Consider the following 25,882-nt stretch of genomic DNA (forward strand, 5'->3'; position numbering starts at 1 on the left):
AATCTGCAGAAAATGCCTATGATAGCAAATCAGTGTTATGATCTTATTTTGCAGCTGTAACTGTTTTTTGTTAAGTAAAGAAACCTTCAACCTACTACTTCTAGGCTTATGTGGTAGATTTGTACAGTTAGACAATTCTTCAGGAAAAAGATTTAATGGAGAAAAAAAGGGATCTCTCTTCCCTTATCATATAGTCTCATGCTGGCATCCTGTGTAGTCCTGCTCCCAAAAGGTGCAGAAGTAGAGCATCCTTTTATAACCTTGGCATCTTGGCTCTTCCTCGACATCTCTCCCCGTTCCACCCACCCACCCACACACACACACACATATACACACTCACTTTAGCATTCTTCCTCATCTTAAGAACACACAATCCTGCTATGGATTGCATATAGTTACTAAAATAAGGACTAAAAAGAGGACAATTCACAAGAGGCAAAGATCTGGGGATGCTCTTTGAGCCACAGTGCCATATTGGGTTTGACAACATCCATAAACTGGGGCTTTGTGGGAGTGCCAAGTTGGGATGATGAAGGTTCTGGTAAAACTGCGATGTCAGCAGTTTAAGGAATACACACAAAAGGGGCAGATACAAAGCTTTGAACCTCAGCCAGGGAAGCAGGGAAGCAGTATAACCATATTGGAACAGAATAGTTTCCTCCTCCTCCAAGGAAATAAGGAAAATCAAGACAGACTGAGGCCCAAATGACCACTGACAGCCTTACATGATAAGTCATATAGATCAGATAAGGCACAGTTTTAGAGTCATAAGTATTCATCTTCATATAATGGAGCCTGAGTACTGGAGTTTGAGAATTAAGGAGTAGAAATGCTCTCATATCCTTTTAGTACCATTTTAAAAACTAATTATCTATGCTACATTTCTCTAAACCAAGAGTTTTTAACCTAGGTTAAATGGACAAATTTCAGGGGGGCCATAAACTTGGATGGAAAAATATTTTGAAAACTGTCTTTCATTTTAATTAGTCGTCTTTGCAATCCTTCGCAATGCATTTTATTTTAATAATTTTACAAATATAGTTTAGAGAAGAGGTTCCTAGATTGCCAAAGAGGTCCAACACACAAAAAGTTAAGAAGCCCTTTTGTAAACTATCCTACTTTTTTGTATATAAAGTTCCAGATCTAAGATAATCATGAATATATAGTTCAGATATAAACCATCCCTGAGGGGTCTAAAAACTTTTCCAAAATGCCTGATTTTTATAAAGCATGTATTTTCTTGCAGTAAGGCTAGTGTTGTATTGAGTTTGTATAGAAGCAGAATGAAATAACTCTGGACTTATAATCAGGAAAATCTGAGTTTACATTTGCCTCAGGTACTTAATAAGCTGTATGATCTTGCTAATAATAACTTGCCTTTATCTAGTGTTTTAAGGTTTACATAATACTTTACATATGTCATGTCATTTGATTCTCACAGAGTAGGTGCTATGATTATGCCTCTTTTACAGATGAAGAAACTGAGGCTGAGACCTGTGACGTGACTTGAGCAGGGTAATATAGCTACTGAGTATCTGAAGCAGGACTGCAACTTTGTTATTCCTGGTTCCACATCCACCTAGCTTACCTCCTCTCTGTTTCAGTTCCTTATCTATCAAATGGGGGTAAATAATAGCTGTAGTATCTAAATCTTTTGGGAAACTGTGTATGTATGTGTGACCCTCAAAAACATTAAAGTTCTTTATAAATGTCAGTGTTGTTATACTGTTAATATTAAAACTAAATGATATAGTATAAAAGAGAGAAGACTTAAATAAAGTATATAGCACTACCAATGACAAGGGTAATACCCAAAAGAGCCCCTACTATAGTGCAAAATGCAATCGAAACTGCTCATAATAAAAAGAAATAGTGATGGCATAATTTCCCAGTAGCAGAGACTAAATCGACTAAACTAGCTTCTAGATTTTATAATGAAGTAAAATGATTTCTTTCTAGAGTGGTAAGTAATGTTGCCTTAGGACTTCAGCATGTCACTATTGTAACTAAAATAAAGATGAGAAAAAGAAAAAAAAAGTTCAGACATTCATTACTGTATGATCCTGGGCAGATCACTTAATTTCTGTGTGCCTCAGTTTCCTCACTTGTAAAATGGAACTAATAATAGCACCTACCTTTCAGGGTTGTTATGAGGATGATTGAGATAATAATTGTAAAGCACTTAGCACAGCTCCTGGCACATATTAAACATTGCATAAATGTTAGTTATTATTTTTAATAGTGGTAGTAACATTCCATTCTAATTCATAACCAGCAGAACTTCTATCACACCCAAATCCCAGCAAGGTAGAGATGATAAAATGACATTGTGACATTTTTCTGAGGCTTATAATAGACTTATTGAAAGTCAAACCTGAATTGTGGCTGGATGAAGAAATGATACAAAAATATTCTTCATTGGATCATAACTTCACACCTGGAAGGGTCTTTAGAGACCATCTAGGTCAACCTCCTCATTTTACAAATGAGGTAACTGAAACCCAGAGAGGTTAAAAACAACTTGCTCAAAGTCACACAGGTCATGAGTAGCCAAAGTAGAATTTGAAAGACAGTTTTCTGGCCCTAAGTCAATCACAGTTTCCACTGTACCACGCTGCCTTTCTATTTCTTAATGAAAGCTGAGAATGCCGTATAATGTGGCTTTGCATAATACAACATATGTTTTTTGTTCTTATTTTTAATGTATGCTTTTTTTGTTTTTTACATCATATTCATCTTAATAGCCATCCCTTATAACAAAGATTTAAAAAGAAAAAGTTCAGTTAAAAACAATAAACATATCAACTGTATCTGACAGTATATGCAACATTCTACATGTATATTCACTCCTTCTGTAGAGAAGAGAGAGAGAAGCATTGCCACAATTCCTCTCATAATAATGCTCATAATTCCTACTCATAATAATTACACCAAGTCCAGTTTTGTTTTCAGTGTTCTTTTCATTTACGTTGTGGTAGTCCTTATCTGCATCGTTCTCCTCATTCTGCTTTTCATGGTGCATCAATTCATGCAAACCTTCCCCATGTTCCTCTGAATTCATCTTTGTCATTTTTTACAGTGCAGTAGTTTTCTATTGTATTTATATACCACAGTTTGGTTAGCTATTCCCTGATTAATGGGTACCTACTTTATTTCCAGTTCTTTGGTACCAAAAATAGTGTAAGGTAGCATATTTAAAAATAAAAGCACAGGTTGGAATTCAATTTTTAAAAATTCAACAAGCATTTATTCACTAGTATGTTCCAAAGTAATTATGCTAGAAATTGAAAATATTAAGGTAGAAATAAAATAGTTCCTGCCCTACAGGGACTTGCATGACACAGGAATGAATAATATGGACATAATATATTGCAGAGTGGGAAATTAAGGGAGAAGGACAAAGCAAATATCAGGCAAAGCCTTAAAAATCTTTGAGAAAAGAGAGCTCATCACCTTTTTTCTTTCATTCTTTTTCTTTTATCAAAGTCTTCTTGTATAAAATGACTAATATGGAAACCTTTTACCTGATTTCACGTGTATAATCTATCTGATTGCTTACCATCTCAGGGAGGGGAAAGGAGAGTGAGGGATAGAATTTGGAACCCAAAACTTAAAAAAAAAGTCAAAAATTGTTTTAACATGTAATTGGAGTAAAAATAATATATATTCATATATACGTATATTTACTATTTATATCTATGTATATATATGTATGTATATGTGTGTGTATATACACACATATATATACAATATGTGTGTGTATATATACACACACACACACACACACATATATATATACACACATATACATATATAGCTAATAGAAAGGGGCAGGGCTTCACAGAGGAAGTGGCATCTGAGCTAAGACTTGGAGGAAGCTTAGCAGAGTGCCTGACACATGGCAGGCCTTAAATAAATATGGATTGACTAAATGAGTGAGATCCAGGCAGAAGGCAGGGACTCTAAGAATGCACAGAGGCAGTACTTAGCATATTGAATTTAGGAACAGCAAGTAGTCCACTTGTCCCAGAATTGAGTATGTGAAGGTGAGTAGTGAGGAAAATATGGTTGCAGGGGTAGGTTAGAGAAAGATTATTGATAGCCAGGCTGAGAGGTCTGAATTCTATCCTAAGGATAATAGAAAGCCAATGAAGATTTCTGAGCAAGCAAGAGACATGGTCAGACTTGGGCTTTAGGAAAATTGCTTCAGCAGGCATGTAAAAGGGTAGAAAATAAATATAGGTGTCAGAGAGATCAATTGGGAAGAAAATATAATAAATCCTGGAGAGAAACATGAAAAGACATCAAATTCATCTTCTCTCTTTCTCTTCTAAACTCTCTGCAATCTGGGTTCCATCCTTCATGAGTCAACTAAAATGCTCTGTCCAAAATTAACAACAATCTCTCAATGGCCTACCTAATCACTTTTTAAAAATCAATCCTAATGCTTCCTGACCTTGCTCCAATATTTGACATGGTTCCATCTTCTCCTGGGTATTCTCTCTAGATCTTCATGACATTGATCTCTCCTGGTTCTCCTACCTGTCTAACTACTTCTTTTAAGTCTCCTTTGCTGAATCTACATCCATGTCATGCCTTACTAACTGGGGATGTTTCCATGATTCCCAATCATCTTCTCTTTTCCTTCTGTACTATCTCACTTGTTGATCTCACTAGCTCCCAAGGATTCAATTATAATTGCCTTGCATATGAGTCCTATATCCTGAGGAAAATTAATATTATTCTGTATTATTTAACAACCAATATTACTATGTAATCCATCCTATTCCCTGTTTTGTCAAACCCCAACTTCTCAGTCTAGCCCAAAAGACACATGTTCTCTCAGTCTGATGTAATCACTTGCTAACCTGGGACCCTTGCTTTTATTTACAGATAAAAAAAAAAAAAAACATCTACCTTGGGCTCTCTTCAAAGAACAAGTCTCCTGTCCTTATGACTCCTTGTCAAAATTAGGGGTGATTTAGTCTTCAAGGAGAAGGCAAAGGGAGGTGGGAGATAGGGTCCTGACTGAAATGGTTCTGATTTTCTAGCCAAGATTACAAAAGAAACTTAACATTCCTTAACTGCCAGAGAGGGATGTGATCAGCCCCACCTGAAAGTCAATTTACTTTTCCCCATCTGCAGACTAATCCTATCACCTGAAGATTACTCCCCCAGAAGGAAAAAGTAATAGGGAAAAGCTGAGGTAACTTTTAACCCAACTCCTCATGAAATGTCTACCAATTGGGATTGTCTTGCCTTTTCCAGGGGAGGTCCAAATGATGTACAATTAGGCCAATAAGAAGTAGAACACAGCTAGGTTTAAAAGACCTTGTAGACCCCTCACTCAGGTCTTTGGTTATTGAGAGATGCCACTGACCCAATTTATTGGTTATTGCTAGCCTAACTAACAAATTGATCATGCTCAGGTCCCTGACTTTTTGGTGGAGAAAGCCAGTGTGACCCATTTTACTGACAGTTATCTTGCCCTGGAGAAAACTACGTCTCAGCTTGCCTTTACTGTAGTTTTACTGGCCACAGTCTATATATCCTGGCTAAGCTTTTCTCCTGAATTCTGATCCTACATTACCAACTGCCTGAAGGTGAAAAAAAGACATCTGGTGGGAATAGGAATGACTTAAAGTAGTAAAAATGAAAAGACAACATATTGTATTTATAACAAAAAAAAAACAACAGCAAAAAACCCTAATTAAGAAAAAAGTACAATATTAAAGACAAATAGAGGAAAATATAAACATAACTCATAAATTTAAATGTGAATAAACAGCGAAATAAAAAAGAGTGACAGTTTTTATAATAAAAAAACTCTACACAATATTTTGCTTACCAGAAACACACCAAAAACTCAAAGCCACACACAGAATAAAAATTAAGATCTGAAGGAAAATTTACTATGCATAAGGAGAATCTGAAAAGGTAGGCACTCCAATCACACTATCACAAAAAAGGCAAAAACAAAAATTCAAAGCATAGATATATAAGAAAACCATGTCATTCTGAAGCAAATATATAACAAAAGATTAGCAATATTAAACTTACATTCTCTAAACACCTTAACATCTAAATTTATGAAAGAAAAATTAAGTGACATATGAGAAAACAGTAATATAGTAATAGCAGGAGACCTTAATTTCTTTCAGTCTTAGACAAAATTTAACAAAGATAAACAAAAAGCAAAACACAAAATTGAAGAAATTATTGGAAAATCTAGATTAAAAAAGACTTCTGAATGGAATTTTGACAAAAACTGACAATGTATTAGAGCACAGAAATATTGCAAGTAATAGGTAGAAATAATCATTGCATTCTTTACAGACTATAACTCAGTAAAAATAGTTTTCAGTTCAGGAACACAAACAAAAGACTGAAATGGACACTTAGCAATGAAAACCTAAATAATTAGTGAATCAAAGAACAAATCATAAGAACAATGAAAAAGTAGGTGAAAGAAAATGATAATGAAGAAGTAGAATGGTGCAATTTCTAGGATGCAACCAAAGCAGTACCTCTGGGGGGAAAATACATCCCTAAAATATATATTTACAAAATAGAAAAGCAAAAAAATTAATGAACTAAAGATTCATTTTTAAATTAGAAAGTCAACAAACTTAAACTAAATAGAAAAGAAGTGTTAAAAATAAGGAAGAAATAAAGTAAAAACCAAAGAGAACTATAGAAATGATAAATAAAACTAAAAACTGGTCCTTTGAAAAGACTAATAGAACTGATAAACTAGCCAACTTGATTAAAAAGAGGGTAGAAAATCAAATCAACAAACTAGCAAATGAACAAGGTGAAACTGAAAGAAGAACTAGAGATCTTAAGTAATTCAATCTCAGAAAAAGAAATAGATTTTATTGTATAGAAACTACCAAAGGAAAAAAAACTCATCCTAATGGATTCATTGAACTTTTAAAGATTAGCACCAATACTACACAAAATATTCTCAAAAATTGAAAAAGAAAATAATTTACTTGTTTCCTTTTATGAAACAAATGTAGTCCTAATACTTAAACCAGTGAAGGATAAAACACAAAAGTGTCATTGATGAATACTAATTTAAAAATTTCAAATAAAATTCCTTCAGATTAGAGCAATTCATCCAAGAAATCATTCACATGACTAAGATGGATTTATACCATGGAAACAAGGATATTTCAGCGTTGGGGGGGGGAAATATAATCACATTAGAAACAAAAACATACAAAACTACATGATTAGATGCTGAATTTCAATAGATGCTGAAAAATCTGGCATTAATTTCAAACATTCATTTGTGCTTTTAAAAAAAATCTACAAAGTACATGCATAGAAGGACCTTTTAAAAATATAATAAAAAATATTTACCTAAAACCAAAAACAAACATATGCATTAGGGCTTTACTAGAACCTTTCCCAATACCTTTCCCAGTAAAAGAGTAAAGCAAAGATTCCCATTCCCTTGCTAGTAATATTGTCCTAGAAGTGCTAGTAATAGCAACAAGACAAGAAAAAGAAACTAAAAGCATAAAGATAAAGAGGAGATAAACTATCCTAATATGCTGGTGATATATATATCTATATATATAGATATACATATATATATATATATATATATATATATATATATGATAGTTTATATAGTATATATATGATCGTTTACTTGGAAAATCCTAGGGAATCAGCAAAGATACTAATTAAATCAGTAGCTTCAGCAAAGTTGCAGACTACAAAATAAACAAAAAATCAACAGAATTTCTATATTATAATAAAATCCAGTAGGTAACAAATAATAGAAAAGGGAACCACATTTCCAAATATCTACAAAATGAATAAAATAATTTGAGATCAATCTATCAAAGAACACAAAATACTTATATAGACTCAAATGCAAAATACTCCTTAATGAAGAATAACTTAAATAGCTGGAAGAATATTCAATCCTTAAGGTTGGGTAGTGTCAGTATAATAAAAATGGCAATGCTACCAATTTTATCTTAAAGCTTCAGTGCCATATTAATCAAACTATCAAAGGGATATTTTATAGGACTCAAAAGTTTTTAAAATCATTTTGTGGGGAAAAAATCTTGAATATCAAGAGGAAATAATGAAAAGAAATAGGGATGAAAGAGGAAAGCACTTCTAGTGCTCAAACTATATTATAAAAGCAGCAGTCATCACAACCAGTTGATATTGGTTTAAAAAAAAACAGGAAAGTAGATCAGTGCAATAGATTAGATAAGGAAGAATGAAAAATGTTGGAATTCAGTAACCCAGTGTTTGATAAACCAGAAAACTAAAATTACTTAGTAAAGAATTCCTTATTTGATAAAGATTTCTGAGAAAACCTGGAAAGTAGCCTAGGTAAAATTATGTATAGATCAACATCTTGTATCATGTTGTTATTGTACAGTCATTTCTGACTCTTCATGACCCCATTTGGGATTTTCTTGGCAAAGATACTCGAGTGGTTTGCCATTTTCTTCTCCAGCTTATTTTACAGATGAGGAAACTGAGATAAAACAGGGTTAAAAGTGACTTGCCCAGGGTCACACACCTAGTAAGTGTCTGAGGTCAGATTTGAACTCAAGATGAGTCTTCCTGACTTCAGGCCCAGCACCCTCTCCACTGTGCCCATCAATGTTTACAAAGCATTTTCCTCACAATAACTATTAAATGCATAGGGTTAGTATTGTTGTCCACATTTGACAGAGAAGGTAGATAAGAACCAGACCGATAAAATTATTTGCCCAGGTTCTCATAATATCTGGTAGTTAAAGTGCTCAATTTGTAGTCAGGAAGACCTAAATTCAAATCTTGCTTTACACGTTTACTATCTGTATAACCCTGGTTAGGTTTTTAACCTTTCTCAGCATCAGATTCTTCCTCTGCAAAATGGGAATTAAAAATAGCCCTACCTTAGAGGGTTGTTGTGAGGGTCAAATTTTATTTACACACACACACACACACACACACACACACACACACACACACACACACACACACACACACACACCCCTCTTAGCATACCATATAAATCTTAGTTATTACCATCATTATTATTCTGATATTGATACCAAGGTTTCTCCCATCCTGTTTCTCAATGATCTGTGAAATACTGTGAAATAATACTGAAATACAGAACTAATTAGGCAAACGAAAGATTAGGAAGCCCTGAAAAAATATGAGTAAATGTTCTACTGCAATGGAGTTGTTAATTCTATGTTATTCCCTTCATTTACTACCACCTGATACCACTTTTAAAAATCGAGATGTCCTGGATTCCCTGACATGATTTATGGTTTTAACATTATTTTGACATTGTTTAACATTGTTAACATTTTAACAATGTTTACCACTGATTCTGCTGGGCTTCTTAGTAAATTCACCTTCATTAAATATCAGAGATTATGATGCTACTCGAAAGTACAAAGGGGACTATTATTCTGTAATCAGTGAGCATGTATGTGTGTGCATAGCTGAAAACTCCTAGAGACTTTTTTGGGATATGGGTGACCAGACTTGTAATTTTATTCACGTAGGGGACTCCTGATAAGAGAGCTCCTTCTACCACTTCAGAAAAATATCTTTTCTTTCACTTAAAGTCTCAGGCAGTTACCTAAGGCACCCTGATTAAGGTTGTACAGCAAACACATCTCAGACACCAGACATGACAAAACTCTTCTTGACTCTAAGGCCTGTTTTCTGTCTGCTGCACTTCTACTGCTGCCTCTTAATACCTTACTACTTAAAAATCAAATAGAAATCCAAATATGATCAAATAAAAAAACCAAATACACTTGGACAAAAATCTAAAAATAAATTACATTAGGATTGTACTTTGGGGGGAAGAAAGATATATGGAACAGGGAACATGGTACAAGGGAAAAAACACTACTGGCTATAAAGGAAGAGGATATGGATTTGATTCCAGCTCTGCCACTTCCTACCTCAGTGACATTGGAAAAGACCCTTAATCTGCCTGGTCCTCAGTTTCCTCAACTATAAAATGATGAGGTTAGAACAAATGACTTCAAAAGTCCCTCTAACTCTATATCTGTGAACATATCATACAGAGTAACCTCAGGATTCAAGCGCTCGGAATAGAAAAATCAATAATTACACAGTTTGGGGATTTAGGCCTATATGCATCATAAAGCTAGTATAGTTTTTTTTTCTTCTCCAAATAGCCTATAGACCAGATCAAATAATATAATAACAGTTACCATCTATATGGTGCATTAAGATTTTTTTGTTGTTGTTCAGTTGTTTCAGTCATGTCCAATGCTTCATAACCCCATTTGGGGTTTTCTTGGCAAAGATACTAGAGTGGTTCACCATTTTCTTCTACAGTTCATTTTACAGATGAGGAAATGGAGGTAAACAGGGTTAAATGATTTGCCCAGGATCACACATCTAGTAAGTGTCTGACGCCAGATTTGAACTCAGGAAGATGAGTCTTCCTAACTTCAGGCCCAGCACTCTATTTACTACCCCACCTAGCTGCCCAAAGATAATAAGCATCATTTCTTTTGCTACCAAGTCAAATGGTCATTATAAAGATAGCTACAGCATATGTGTAATATCTTTTACAAAGGATGATGAAGATAAATTTAATGAGATCCACCAAATTAAGTCAACATATAATTCAGTTCTTGATTACTTCAGTGCAAAGGTGGCCACCGAATAAGCTTGTGGGAAATATACTGGAAAATACAGAAATGAAAAAAAGAAAAACTATGTAGATAATTCAAAAGTCTCATCCCTATATGTTATGAGTATTTTCTTTAAGAGAAGAGTTGGAAAGTAATGTAAATGGTGGACACCAAACACCACAACAAAAAATAAGTATATCCTTACAGAAAGGAAATTTTTTCTGTATGGAATCAGATCATTAACTAGATGAAAGGCAAAAATCAACACCCAATTCAAAGAAATGGTAAAGATAAGACATTCCATGAAATAGCAATAGTTTCATTCTGACTTGCTTAAACAAACAGCTAACTTGGAAAGATGCAGACTATTTTCTACAGCAGACCTCACCATTACAAATATATAGTTGACCAATAGAAGAAGCAGATGGAAGATTCCATTATGTTTGCTGATTATAAAATAAAAAAGCATTTGACTTGGTATACCAGGAAAAAACTCTACAAATCTTAAAGCATCTCCTCCAACAAGGTGTCTGTCATGCACAAGTAAGATCATTCGGTAATCTATGATAGATATAACAACAGAAATCATTTTACTCAACAGTGTTTTGAATATCAACATCAAGTGAGGCACAAAATCACAAAACAAAGCCTACCAATTAGATTCACCAGCGAAGAATACTTTTACTACCTACCCCACAGGGCTATCATGAGGAAAACACTAAACTAAACTTTTGCTAAACTTTAATGCACTATACAAATGGGAGTTATTTTTCTTCCCAAATACAAATATGTTTCTAAAGAAGTCTAGCATTTGAATCAGAATTCCCCAAATTCTCTAGGTGACTATCCCCAAATTCAAGGAATTTCTATTGGGAGGGAAGGCTGTGGGAAGTGGGGAGAATGTCAGACATTAATGTTAGGTATTTTTCTTTTCAAATGTTAAAATACCTCCCCCCACCTTGCATCTCCTCCTGCATAATGGACAATTTAAACATATGGCCCTGCTGCTTGATCAGTGCCTTGATCTTATCATTTAACCAGTTCTAAACCCACTCTACTGTACTAGCATTTAGTCCACTTTTTTTCCATCTTATCTAGGATGATATTATGAAAAGGATGATGTTTATAAAGAATTGAAAAGAAGAGAGGTAAAGGTAAGACCAATTAGGAAGCTATTGAAATACTACTAGTCCAAGTGAATGTGAGGGTGAAATAGATAGAGCTCTGGCCTTGGAGTCAGGAGGACCTGAGTTCAAATCTGGCTAGTAAGTGTCAAATCTTGACACTTACTAGCTGTGTGACCCTGGGCAAGTCACTTAACCCTGATTTCCTCACCAAAAAACCAAGTGAATGTGAATGGAGAGAAGGGGATGAATGAGAAAATTTTGTGTAGTTATGAAAGATTAAACTTAGCAACTGATTGGATGTGTAGAGTACAAAAGAGTGAAGAAAATACTGTTTGGTTAAATGACAAGAAAAAAGGAAGGAAGGGAGAAAGGAGAGAAAGAAAGGAAGAAAGAAAGAAAGAAAGAAAGAAAGAAAGAAAGAAAGAAAGAAAGAAAGAAAGAAAGAAAGAAAGAAAGAAAGAAAGAAAGAAAGAAAGAAAGGAGGGAGGGAGGAAAGAGAAAAAGAGAGGAAGAAAGAAGGGAGGGAGGGAGGAAAGAGAAAAAGAGAGGAAGAAAGAAGGGAGGGAGGGAGGAAAGAGAAAAAGAGAGGAAGAAAGAAGGGAGAGAGGAAGGAAGGGAGGGAAGAGATAAAGGAAGAAAAGAAAAAAGAAAAAGAAAGAAAGAAAGGAGGAAGGAGAGAAGGAAAGAAGAAAGTGAAGAGAGAAAGAAAGGAGGAAGGAAAGAAGGAAGGGAAGAGAAAAAGAAAGAAGGGAAAGAGGAAGGAAGGAAAGAGAGAGAGAGAAAGAAGGAAGGGAAGAGAGAAAAGAAAGAAAGAGAAAGAAAGAAGGAAAGAAGGAAGGAAGGAAGGAAGGAAGGAAGGAAGGAAGGAAGGAAGGAAGGAAGGAAGGAAGGAAGGAAGGAAGGAAGGAAGGTTGTGAGGATCAAATGAGCTAATATTTGTAAAAAGTGTTTAGCACAGTGCCTGGCACATAGTAGGCATTATAGAAATGCCTGTTCCCTTCTCCCTTCCCTTCCTTTCAAAAGATGAATTGGTGATTACTAATAACCATATGAAAGATTTCTCCAAATTGACATAAATGTAATTTAAAACAACTCTGAGGTTTCACCTCATTCCCAACAAATTCTCAAAGAGCAAAAGTTGGAAATCACAAATGTTGGAAAGGTATTGCACACTAATTGAGTGGATCTGACAATTCTGAAATTCTGAGTCTCATCATTCTGAAAAACTATTTGGAATTATGTAAGCAATGTCCATACCCTATTACTATGAAATCTCTCTGCTATACTTAGATTCCATGGAGGTCATGGACAAAAAAAAAATCCCATAAATGGCAAAATATTTATAGCAGCATTTTTTTTTTTGTGGCAGCAAAGAACTGTTAAAAATGAGAGTTACCTCACTGGTTCACTAAAGGAATTGTGGTATATGAATGCATTGAAATATTATTGCTCATAAGAGATGATGAATATGAGGCATTCAATAAACATGAAAGACATATATAAACTGACAGAGGGTGAAAAAAGCAGAACTATGAAAACAATATACACAATGAATGCACAAGGAACCTGAAGGAACAGAAAAAAGAAGAGAATGCTATGTAATTATAATGCTCAACCTTGACCCCAAAGAAGAGTTAAGAGAATGCATCTCCCTCTTTTTAATGGAGAGGTGAGAGATAATGGGTGCAGAATGTTGCCTTCACAGTCACTCAGGGTGGATGTGTGGTTGTTTTTTCTGAGCTTCTAAAAAAATCTTTACTATAAAAGACAGACAACTCACTGGGTAAGTAGGACAGAGGTATATTTAGCAATGATTGTAAAGTAAAAACAATAAGCATTGATTTTATAGAAAAGAAAAACTATGAGAACTTATCTATTTGATCATTCTCTGATCTCTAACTTCTCTTTGTCTACTAACTTCTTCTAAACCTACGACATACCCCGGTTTCTCCCATTGTTAGGAAACTGCCTTTAAAAAGAGAATTACTGGGATATAAAGTTAACAGTGTTAAAAGCAGTTTGTGAATGGCAAAAAGGGGCGATGTGGGAGATGAGAACAGATTATGCAGATTGCTGAAGCTTTCAGGATGTCTACATCTTTAATGAATTCATAATCCTCAGGCTTACTGTCCTTTCCTGATACATATTTACCAGTAACATTTGTAGTTTGTATTTTTAGATGGGAGTTGAGAACTGAAATATTTAGTCTTTGTTATGCATAGAAGGCTTGTCCAATGTCTGTTGGAATATATTGTAGAAGAAGCCATATGGTTAAGGGAAAGAAAAATAGATTTGGGGGGAGAAATGGACCTGGGCTTGAAGCAGGCTCTGTTGTGTACTGAGCATGTGACCTTAGGCAAATTATTTTGAGAAACCAGAGAAAGAAGACTCAATCCCCTCATCCATAAAATGATGGAGTTGGACTAAGTGATTTTTAAGGCCCTGTCTAAATACTATCAATGATATCTTCCTATGTCATAATCTAATATGATAACTGCTCTCTCAAAAGTTACTAATAGTGGCAGCTAGGTGGCGCAGTGGATATAGCACCATCCCTGGAGTCAGGAGGACCTGAGTTCAAATTCGGCCTCAGACATATAACGCTTTACTAGCTGTGTGACCCTGGGCAAATTCGGCCTCAGACACATAACACTTTACTAGCTGTGTGACCCTGGGCAAGTCACTTAACCCCATTGCCTAGCCAAGAAACAAACAAACAAAAGTTACTAATGATTTTTAAATTGCCAAATCTAATGGTTTTTTCTCAATCCTCATCCTTTTTGATCTTTCTGTAGCCTTTGATAATATTGATCACTCTTTTCTTGATATCCTTTTCTCTCAAGGGTTTTATGACCCTATTCTTTCCAGATTATCTTTTTGTCTGACCACTCCTCCTCAATGTCCTTTGCTAGATCTTCATCAAAAACATGCCTGCTAACTGTGGGTGTTCACAAAGCTCTGTCCTGGGTGCTCTTTTCTCTCTATATTCTATTTCACTTAAAGATTTCAAGAGCTCTGATGAATTCAGTTATCATCCATATGCCGATGATTCTGAGGTCTAATTATTCAACCCTAATACCTCTTCTGCCTTCCAGACTCACACCCCCAACTGCCCATTGGGCATCTTGAAATATATGTCTCACAAACAACTTAAAACTCAACACATCAAAAAACTCAACTCATATTTCCCCCCACTCCCAAGCTCTCTCCTCTTTCCTAATTTATTATTATTAGTAATGGTAATTCCTAACTATTAGTAACTTCTAACAATTACTGTTAAGGATACAACCATTCTCCCTATCACAAATGCTCACAACCTAGGTGGCATTCTCACTTCTTCATTCTCTCATTCTTCCATGTCCAATTTATTGCCAAATCCTGTCAATTATCTTCATATCTTGTATATATTCCCTTCTCTACTCTGACATTTCCATCATGATGGGGCATACTATCATCATTTCATGTGCGGACTATTGCAATATAGTGTTTGGTTGGCCACTCTAATTCTTTCCCCGCTCTAATCTATCTTCCATTTATTTAGCTGTCAAAGAGGGCTGCTTAAAACCTCAGGTCTGACCATGTCACTTCCCTATTCATTAAAGTTCAGTGGCTCCCTATTGCCTCCAGGATCAAATGCAAAATCCGCTATTTGGTTTTTAAAGCCCTTTATAATCTGACCCTTTCCTACTTTTCCAGTTTTCTTACACTTTATCTCTTCCATGTAGTCTATGATACAGTGACACTGACCTCCTTGGTCTTCTTCATATGACATTCTATCTCTTGACTCCAAGAATTCTCACTGATTATTCCATATGCCTGGGATTCCCTCTCTCATCTCTGCTTCCTAGTTTTTCCTCGCTTCCTTTAAGTTTCAGCTAAAATCCCACTTTTTGCATGAAGCCTTTCCAGTTCTTCCTTAAAATTATTGCCTTCTCTCTAATGATGATGATGATCACTAACATTTATATAACACTTACTATGTGCCAGGTATAGTGCTAAGCACCTTGCAATTATAATCTCATTTGATGCTACCTAAATTTATCCTATATATGTCTTCTTTGCACATAGCTGTTTTCATGTTGTCTTCCTCATTAGACTATGAGCTCCTTGAGAGCAGGGGCTAATTTTGCCTACCTTTATATCCCTAAAGCTTAGCACAGTGGCTGGCACAGATTAGGCACTTAACCAATTCTTTTTATTACTTTTGATGTTGTACTGTTAAATAAAAATTGACAAAATAAGTAGATTCTGAGATCTGCTCATCCTCCTCCTAATCTACCAGATTTTCTTTTCAGGAAACATTGGCACATCAAAGGGATATTTGTGGAAGGTAATGGAACATTTTTTTTGTTCTGTCTGCATATGATTGCCAAAATGTTGTTTGTAGAATGTAAGCTCCTTAAGAGTGAGGACTGGTTCTTATTTTGTCTTTGGGTCTCCAGCACCTACTATGGGGATAGGGTTATTAAATGATGGAACACTTGGATTGAATTGTTGAGTCTGAGAAAGGTTTGGATGTCCACCTAGTAATTATAGGACTGCTAAGTTAAGAGGGTATTTTTTGAGAATTATCTTTACTCAGTTTGAAATTCCTAACCCAGCAGTAACCAATACAGTTTACTTGAGTCATCTCCGATACATTTTTACCTTTTACACTTTATAGTCTTAACATAAAAACAAACATTCACTCCCCTTCTTCACATCCTTCCTAAACAAGAGACACAACAGATGTCGGCATTGGCTAATGGTCCTTTAGGCAATTCTCTATAAAAGTTTTTCACTTTAAACCTACACACTCCCATCCTTATGGCTGTTCTTCCTCCTGATGATAGCTGTTTCAAATAATTGCTTAAAGTAATTGATTTCATTTGGACTATAGCTAGTAAAGGGTCTCCCTGCCTCCCATCTCTTCATCTTCCAATGTGTTTTACACATACTGTCAGATTAATCTTTCCAAAGCACTGCTCTTATTATGTCAATCCTTCAGTCTCTGAAATTCAAACTCTTTTACCAGGCATTCAAGGCCTTCCATGTTTTGTCTTCACCACTATACTACTTTATATATCCTACACTCTAAAAGCACTAGGTTATTTGCATTTCCCTGAAAGCACTCATTGGTTTCCTTCTTCTGTTTCATTGTTTATGATTTTCCTTCTGCTGCTTTTCTGCCTCTCCAATCTCTACTCATTTTTCAGGGAACAACTCCTCCATGAAGCCTTTACCTAATCAAAAGACCGTAGATTTAGATCTGAAAGAGGCCTCAGAGATCATCTTCAATGATCTACTTTTGTTTTATAGGTAACAAAACCAAAGCCCAGAAAAGTTAAATATTTGGTTCACGGTCACATAGGTAGCATAGACAAAATTAGAAGCTGTGTTCTCTGACTCTAAAGCCCCTCCCCCCCAAATCATCACTCTTTCTTTCATACCCTAAAGGCCGCTGGAAATAATCTTTTCCTTCTCTGAACCCTCTTCTCTTCTCACTATTCCATAATCCCGCTTTTAATTACCTGTCCTGCCAAAATATTAAAGCCCTCCCCTATAACAAGTATAGTCAAATAAAACGAATTAATACATTAGCTATGTCTGAAAATGTATGTCTTATTCTGCACCCATAGTCAATCACTTCTTTGCTGAGAGGGGGGAAACATGTTGTCAGGATTGGTCATTGCATTCATCAGAGTTCTTTTAAGCCTTTGACAGTTGTTTTCCTTTAGCCTAGCACTAAGGTTTAAAGCATGCTTCCCCCTCCACCATCCTTTGTATTTCAATAATTGTTCTTTCACATTATAGCTTGCATTATAATTATTAGTGTACTTGACATCCTCACTACCAGACTGTAAATTATGAAATCAAAACCTGTCTTCTTTTTTTTTCATCTACTACAAGATTATACGAATAGTTGGCACTCAATGAATCCACAAGCAGTTCACAATCAGTCCAGAAGCATTTAAGTATCTGCGATGGGCTAGGCACTGTGCTAAGTGTCGGGGATACAGAAAGAGTGAAACAATCTGTCCTTCAAAGTGCTTTCCTTCTACTGGAGGAGACAAGTAGGACATACAGCATAAATATAAAGTGAATAAATACAATATAAACAAAGTAGATAATAGGAGGTGATTTGGGATGGAGGGCTCTAACAGGAAAGGCTCTATGAATAAGATGGTAACTTGACTCTGAATCTATACTTGGACTTCCAAGATTATACTTTGAAATTTTCATCATGTAATATGTCCCTTTAATTCTCCCTTTCTAGGAATTACACTTCCAAGATTTGGACAGGATTTTCTTAGTTTTTCATTCAGTGGAGTAAGCCCCAAATTGTACACACACCAGTAGATTCAACTCTTGGCTTTTAAGAAAAAAGTAGAGAGGAAAATAATTTTTTTCTTATTTCTCTAGGATGTTTATACTAGTAACGAAATAGTTTTAGGCACCCACTGGTCAGTGTTTATGTAAGCATATTTTTCATAGGAATGTCACACAGGCTTCTGTAACTCATAAGAAGTGAAAAATCATCAAGTCAAGTCAACAAGTAAATAAGCATTTATTAAGCACTTACTATATGCCCAGAATGTGCTAAGCACTGGGAATACAAAGAAAGGTAAAAAGCAGTCCCTGCTCTCAAGGAACTCACCCTGTAATAGAGGAAACCATACCCAAACAACTACATACAAACAAGAAACAGACAAGACAAATTGGAGATAATCTTAGAGGGAAGAACTAACATTAAAAGGGATTGGGAAAGGTTTCCTGAAAAAAGCCAAATTTTATCTGGGGTTTGAAGGATGTCAAGGACTCCAGGAGACTTGGATACGGGGGAGAGCATTCTAGATATAGGGGACAGTCAGTGAAAATGTGCAGTCAAAAGATGGAACGCTGTGTGAGGAACAGCAAAGAGGTCAGTGTCAATGAATTGCAGAGAACAAGGAAAGGAATGAAGAAGATTGGAAAAAGAGGAAGGGATCTGGTTATGAAGGTCTTTAAAAACCATAAAACCATAGTTTGGACAATAAGACAATAAGGTGGAAGTTCAAAATCACTTTTATAAATACAGGTGTTTTCATAAAAGCACCTCCAAATCCCTAGCATCATTTGGTGGCAAGTATTTATTATTAACTGAGGAGAAGGGAAATTTTATATTTATAATATTAATTATAATAATTTATATTATTAATTGGGATGTTTTTTTCACTGGTGTAGGAAACTTCGAGGGAAGAAAACTACCCCTACCATTGTAGATTAACAAATGTTCTGCATCTTACATAATCTTAGGGAATTGCATATAGGGCAGAGAGATGAAATGACTTGTCCTGGGTCACAGAGAGTAGATGTTGGAGGCAGAACTTGAATCCAGGGGCAGCTAGGTGGTACAGTAGATAGAGTGCTGCCCCTGGAGTCAGGAGTACCTGAGTTCAAATCCAGCCTCAGACACTTGACACTCACTAGCTGTGTGACCCTGGGCAAGGCACTTAACCTCCTTGCCTAGAGGAAAAAAAAAAAGAACTTGACCCCAGATTTTCTTGACTCTGAGGCAATTTCTCTTTCCAATATACCATGTTGCCTCTAATAATATTATAATGATATTATTAGTCTTCAATAGCCCGTAGCCATCCTTCACATGAACTCTACAGGAAGGAAGGGAAAGGGAAAGGGAAAGGAAGGGAAGGGAACCAAACCCGTATCTTCTGCTTCCTATCCACAGTTATATGTTTTCTACAGGAAAAAAAAAGAAGCTCTCCTTAACAGTATCAGTGGGATTGGCGAGGTTGACAGTCTCAATGGGAGCAGAAAGGTGTCTCAGAAAACCACTCTGGCAGTACAAACACAGACCCTAAGGCAGCAGTACACTCCTCTCCAAAAGGAGACTAGCAGGAGAGATATCCCTTCCTGCTATGTATAAAGCAAGTCAGGTCTCAATAATTCAGATATCTATGTCAGTGAATAAATTAGGGCAAAACAGGTTATGGAGAATCCATATCCAAGGCTATATGCTTTTCTCCAAATCAGGAGATATGGAGGTTTTATTTGGATAATATCCAATATAAGATCTTTAACTCCTTGGGAAATAGTTTCTTTCCTTTCTAATTTTTAGATTTGTCTTTGGTTTTAAGGTTCCTCATAATCTGAAATGTAAAACTTGACCAAATAGTCTTAAACCTAAGAAATGAGCTACCTAAAAAAAAATAGTCTGCAGAAGCTGGAAGTTGATCTCATCTCCCAACAAACCTGATCTTTTCAGTTAAATGTTAAGAAACATGTTTCCATGAATTAAAAGGAGTGTAGGCATCCCAAAATAGGCCTGCAGAAACATGGAGCCTGAGGCATAAGGTATAAATGGAATGTGGCTGAATTAAGATTTGTAAAGGTGAAAGATTTGCTTTACTCTGATACACATGAAAAGTTAATAAAAATGTACTACATATGGCCAAGATTAATACAAATAGTATAACTCAAAGGAAGTGATCATAGCATCATAGTATTTAGAGCTGGAAAGGATTTTGGAAATCACCTAGTCCAACAACCTCAATCTACAAATGAAGAAATTGAGGCCTAGAATCACATAGATCTAATTAGATGAGTCAGAATTTGAATTGAGGTCATTACTTTCCTCACTGATACCACTTGTCAGTCTAATAATCATCATACTCATCATCATAATTACTAGAAGTTATATTTGGCCTTAAGGTTTACAATGCACTTTACACTTATTATCTCAATAGATGCTTACAATGACCCTTTGTTGATTCTCTAAAATTTATATATCCTATTTTACATAATTGTTTTCACATCAGCCAATAAACATTTATTAAGGCCTACTTTGTGACAGGCACTGGGCTAAGCACTTGGGATACAAAAACAGAGGCAAAAGACAGTCCTTGCCCTCAAGGAGCTCACAGTCTAATGTTTCTCCCATTAGACTATGAGATCCTTAAGACTGTCTTTTATCTTTCTTTGATTCCTCTGAAGCTTAGCATATAGTAGGCATAATATTTGCTGACTGATTGTAGGTGGTACTATTATCACCATTTTATAGATATGGAAACAGAGAGGTTAAGGAACAAGGTCACATGGCTAGTGTACAACTTAATAAGAATAATCAATAAATAAACACTTATTTAGTGTCTACTATATGCCAGGCACTATGCTTAGCACTTTAAAATTATCTCATTTGATCCTCACAACAACCCTGAAAGGTGGGTATTATTATTTTCCCCATTTTACAGATGAGAAAACTGAGTCAAATAGAAGGTAAGTGACTTGCCCAGGGTCACACAGTGTCTGAAAAAGAATGTGAACTCTCTTCCTGATTCTAAGTCTAGTACTCTATCCATGACACCACCTAGCTACTCCTGCAACAGAACAATGTTCTAGCTCTAAACTTTCCCTACTCTTAATATATGGCCTGTGTTAAAACTACACTAAGACTTTTGGGACACAAGGTAAAAATTTTGACAAGTATTATTTATATGCAATCACTGAGGCTTGAACATTTTAGGAATGATGTACCACTTGATCATTTTCAATAATCCAAAATTCCAAATAATATTTCTCTGTGCCTCAGTTTTTGTACTCATACAACATAATGGAATCATTAAATACATGTGGTAGATTTCAAAGAGAAGGCTATATGTGAAATATTTTCCTTTCTCTAAAACAGTTGTAAAGATTGTTAGTCAATGAAAAAAGTACTTCCTCAACTTCAGTTTTACATAATTAAAAATGTAAAATAAAGAGTGCAAAGGGAATTTTTTTAACACTGTTTCATCAGAGATGTGTATGCATATCATCATAAAGTACTATCACCTCTTTTATTGTGTAACTAAAATAAAATTACTTCAACATAAGTTTTATCACTAAAACAAAAGTTTATCTGTTACCTTTGAGTTCAAATGGGAAATTATTAGAAAGCACTAATAGGAACTACTATATAAAACTCAAATTGTTTCTAAAAATGCAACCCCCCCCAAAAAAAAACCCTCTCTCTGATAAAATACCTAGCATTTTCTTAGGAATAGTAGTGAAGAACAGAAGGAAAAAGCACTGATTAATTGTCTACTATGTGCCAGGTACTGTGCTAAGCACTTTAAAATATTATTTCATTCATCCTCACAACAACCTTGGGAGGTAGGTGCTATTATTATCCTCATTTTACAATTAAGTAAACTGAGACAGGCAGCAGTTAAGGGACTTGTCCATTGTTATGCAGCTAGGAAGTGTCTGAAGTCAAATAATTATTCAGTTCTTCCTGACTCCAGAAGGTCTGTGCACTCAATACACTGTACCACCTAGCTATCTATGAAGGAATATCTTCTAAAAATGTATTCCCACAGTTACCATGCTTATAGTTAGAAAACTCTAAACATAATGGTGGAGCAAATAGAAAGTGCTATAGAAATAGCATTGTATTTTGAATGAAAAGCTCTGGTTTCAAATCCTGACCCTCACACATAACGACTTATATAGAATTTTACTATGTATTCCACTCAGTTCTCTGGGTCTCAGTTTTCTTCATCTCTAACATAAGGAGATCAGACTTACCAGACTTATCAGACAAGACAGCAGGGTATTGTCCTTTCCACTTCTATGAGCCTATGAAAGAAATCTCTTAAAAAGTGAGATCACATTATTGGTACTATACCCTGCCTATAAAACTATCAGATTTGTTAATAAATTTACTAAATAAATCCAGATCATGGAGCTTGGCATTCCAAATGAGATTGACACGAATTCCCCTTTCATTACTGTCACTCTCTCACACAGGCTGACCAGGGTACTGAAGGGAATGTTGAAGCCACTGAACCCCTTTAAGGAACCATTGTAGGATCTGGACAGATACCCAATACAGACTTTGTAGAGAGTTCTCCAGTCATTCCACTTAAAGTCTGAATTAGATTGTCACTCAGACGGAAGATGATTCTCTCTGGGTTTAAACCTACTCACATTGATTCATGCCTTCTACATTATTAATAACCTACCTTGAAATAAACATTCCAGTGACTTTCAACCTAAAATGCTGAGTCTTAGTTAGGAGGGATTTCAGATTCAGTATCTTCCTACAGTAGGCATAAACAGTGAGGTACCTAGTTTTAGCCCTCTCTCCTCACCCATAGTTACTTTTTATTAAAAGGAGGCCAGATGAAAAGTAAAGGGAAGCAGCTTCAAAAACAAAGATTAGTATTAGTAATACTAGCTTCAGATGAGTTTAATTCCTCTACTACAGGCTAAATTATTTTGATTGCTATAATTTAAAATGATAAGGACTAGACCTTGCCTTGCAGAGTTAAGTCAAACCATATATAAGATCTACAATGGTTCTGAAGCCTTTGTTTTGGATTAGAAAGAACTATAATATCAGAATTGTTTAATGTGGGTAGAACTGAAAATATTGTTCTAGTCACTAAGAAAACACCTCTAAACTGTGTTTAAAAACTTGTTAATATATCTTTGTCATTTTCTGATCCCTAGCCATTTAACCACACAAAATTAAATCATTTGGCTGTTTATCTTCTCTCAGTCACTTAGTGTTAATGGTGGTGGGGGATGGGGGGAATCTCTTACTCCTCAAGTTGGCTTCCTAAGCTTAAGGATTCCAAGTTTCTTGAAAGTAAGTTGCCAGTCTGAAGCTTCTGCTATAGTGTGTTGGGAATAAGCCTTGGACTTGAGGTCAAGAGACATGGAGTTTGAATTTCACTTTTGACACTTAGTACCATGGGGGCAGAGTGTTACAATGTCAGGGTGTCTGAACCTCATTTTCCTCATCTGTAAAGAAATGGGGATAATAAAACCTGTAGTATCTAGAGGTTTGTGTTACAAATCAAGTGTGTGAGGCAGTTACAAACTTTAAAGTACTATAGAGCATGTCCCAGAAGTCTTAGCATGGTTTTAAGCTTATAACTACACTAAGACTTTTGGGATACAAGGTAAAAATTTTGACAAGTATTATTTATATGCAATCACTGAGGCTTCATGATCTTGAACATTTTAGGAATGATGTACCACTTGATCATTTTCAATAATCCAAAAATACTTCCCTCAAAGTAAAGAGGAGCAAAGATAAAATAGAACAGTTAAAGGACAATGATTTAAACAAATTCAGACTCCAACATACTCCCTTAAAGGGAGAAGCTTATAAAGTTGAACCTTCTACTGATGGTTGTCAACTTATCTCAGTCAACCCAAATTGTAACAAGAATAAAAATTTTAATATTGAACTTGCCCAGGAAGGGAAATTTCACCACCCAGATGCAAGCATTTTTTTTTCCTGACCAACAAAAATAAATTAGTCATCTTCTTAAATGTCTATCCATTTTGTGTCATTTGTCCTACCTCTCACAGCACGTGAGAATCTATCACCCTGAGTTACTCAAAGGTGAACAATTTTTTTCCCTCTTTACTGTTTCTTGTAGGATTTGTGGTCTAGATTGTCACCTTTCAAGCCATAATGTGTTAAATGAGAATTTTAACCAGACTAGTTCAACCTGCTCTGCTGCTGCTGCTCCTATTTCACACTAGAACTAAAAAGAAAAGTTAAGTGTTACCAGAAACACAACCTGCCCTTCTTTTCGAAAGCACAGCCCTGTTGTCTCCTAAGGCTTTCCATACTTTCCCCAAATTACATCCAAGCCAAAGGGGATACAGTCACTTAAGTAAGCTACATCAGCAGTTGCCAGCTGACCAAGTCTTTCTCACTTCAGTGTTGTTTCTTAAGGTAAAACAATCCTCTCCTCTCACTTCACTGAAATGAAAATAACCTACCCTGCCCCCCCCACACACACTGGTCTTTCTTTTTGTGGAGGTGGCAACTTAGAGACTTTAGACTCGAACAATAATGATCTCCCCCCAAAAAAAAATCCCATAAAAATATTTATGATTTATTGATGAGATGATATATTAACAATATATGTGATTATTTGATTAGGAAATAGGATGGGAACGTTGACAGTATAAACTGGGTCTTCTGGTGTATGACAAGAGGTCACTTTTGAGAAGTTAATTTCCTATCACCCAGGTATGCATCAAACACACGATCTCTTCCTCTCTAAAATGTGGCTACTCCTCCTTCCCACACCCAAAACTACCACTTCTAAGGACCACAGAAGAATATGTTTTCTTTACTTTGTGAAAACTGAAATTGCAAATATACACTAACCCAAACATCTTCCTACTTCGGTTGTATGAACCAATCCCTTTTGCTAAAGGAAATCCCTGATTCACCAGAGCAGTAGCAGGCGGGCTTGGATGGGTGGTAGGAGGCAGTGGGGAGGTGGTGATTAGAATGAAAATCAAGACATGCTGCATATTTTTCCAAGCTTAGTCCTTTCAAGGGCAGATATCAAGGTGAGCAGCAGTCCCTGTTTCACAGCACCACTAAGAGACTTGTGAATGATTGTGGAAGATTTGCACACCAGCATTAGTACACTTAGAGCTCAAGCAAAAAGGCAAAGTCCCACTCAGGAAATACATTTCAGGTCTTTTTTTTTTTTTCCTCCAGTGCAAAGTACTTGTATAACGCGCACAAAAGAAAAGCCCTGTAATGCAACGTAATGTAATAATTGCAAGACTCCCCGGCTTTGAAAGACACAATAAACATCGTCGTTCCCCCTACCTCTCCTCCTCCAGCTCCTTCTCCTCTTCTTCCCCCTCCCTCACCTCCTCCCTCTTCCAAACCTCCCCCACCAAGCCCAAGTGAAAGGCTCCTAGAAACGAAGCTCCCCGGTTTCCAGTATTCCAGCCCTTTCCTTGCCAAGCAAAAAGCAATCTCTCTTGCCTTACCTCGGGGGCTGTTTTCCTGCAAATACGGCGGGGCGGTCGGAGTGACATTTCCAGAATGGGATGCTGACAGCAAAGGAGAGCGTTCATCCACTCCATCAGCAGCCATGACTGCAGCAGGAGCTCAGCTGGGAAGAGAGGCTGAAGGGCCAGCGGCTACCGCCTCTGCTGCTGAAGCTGCTGCTGCTGCTGCTGCTGCTGCTGCTCCTACTGCTGCTGCTACTGTACCGGCTACTGCTGCTGAGAGGGGGAGAGCCCAGGATGTGTCACAAGGCGAGGAAGGGGAAGGAGGGGGCAGGGAGAGTGAGGAACCAAGGGAGGGGGAGG

The 25,882-nt window shown here is 36.1% G+C and overlaps 1 protein-coding gene across 1 annotated transcript in view; it reads right to left on the bottom strand.

Annotated features, from left to right (window-relative positions):
• Positions 1–25,733, bottom strand: part of PIP4P2 (phosphatidylinositol-4,5-bisphosphate 4-phosphatase 2) — a 70,006-nt gene extending 44,273 nt beyond the window's left edge. The window contains exon 1 of the mRNA XM_020972887.2: positions 25,559–25,733. Within this exon, the coding sequence (XP_020828546.1) occupies positions 25,559–25,664 (106 nt within the window). The 5' untranslated portion in view covers positions 25,665–25,733. The remainder of the gene's footprint in view (positions 1–25,558) is intronic.
• Between the last annotated feature and the right edge of the window lie 149 nt (positions 25,734–25,882).

This window comes from Phascolarctos cinereus, unplaced genomic scaffold (assembly GCF_003287225.1).
Source record: "Phascolarctos cinereus isolate Bilbo 61053 unplaced genomic scaffold, phaCin_HiC Scaffold_4;HRSCAF=312, whole genome shotgun sequence".
NCBI classification, from domain to species: Eukaryota; Metazoa; Chordata; class Mammalia; order Diprotodontia; family Phascolarctidae; genus Phascolarctos; species Phascolarctos cinereus.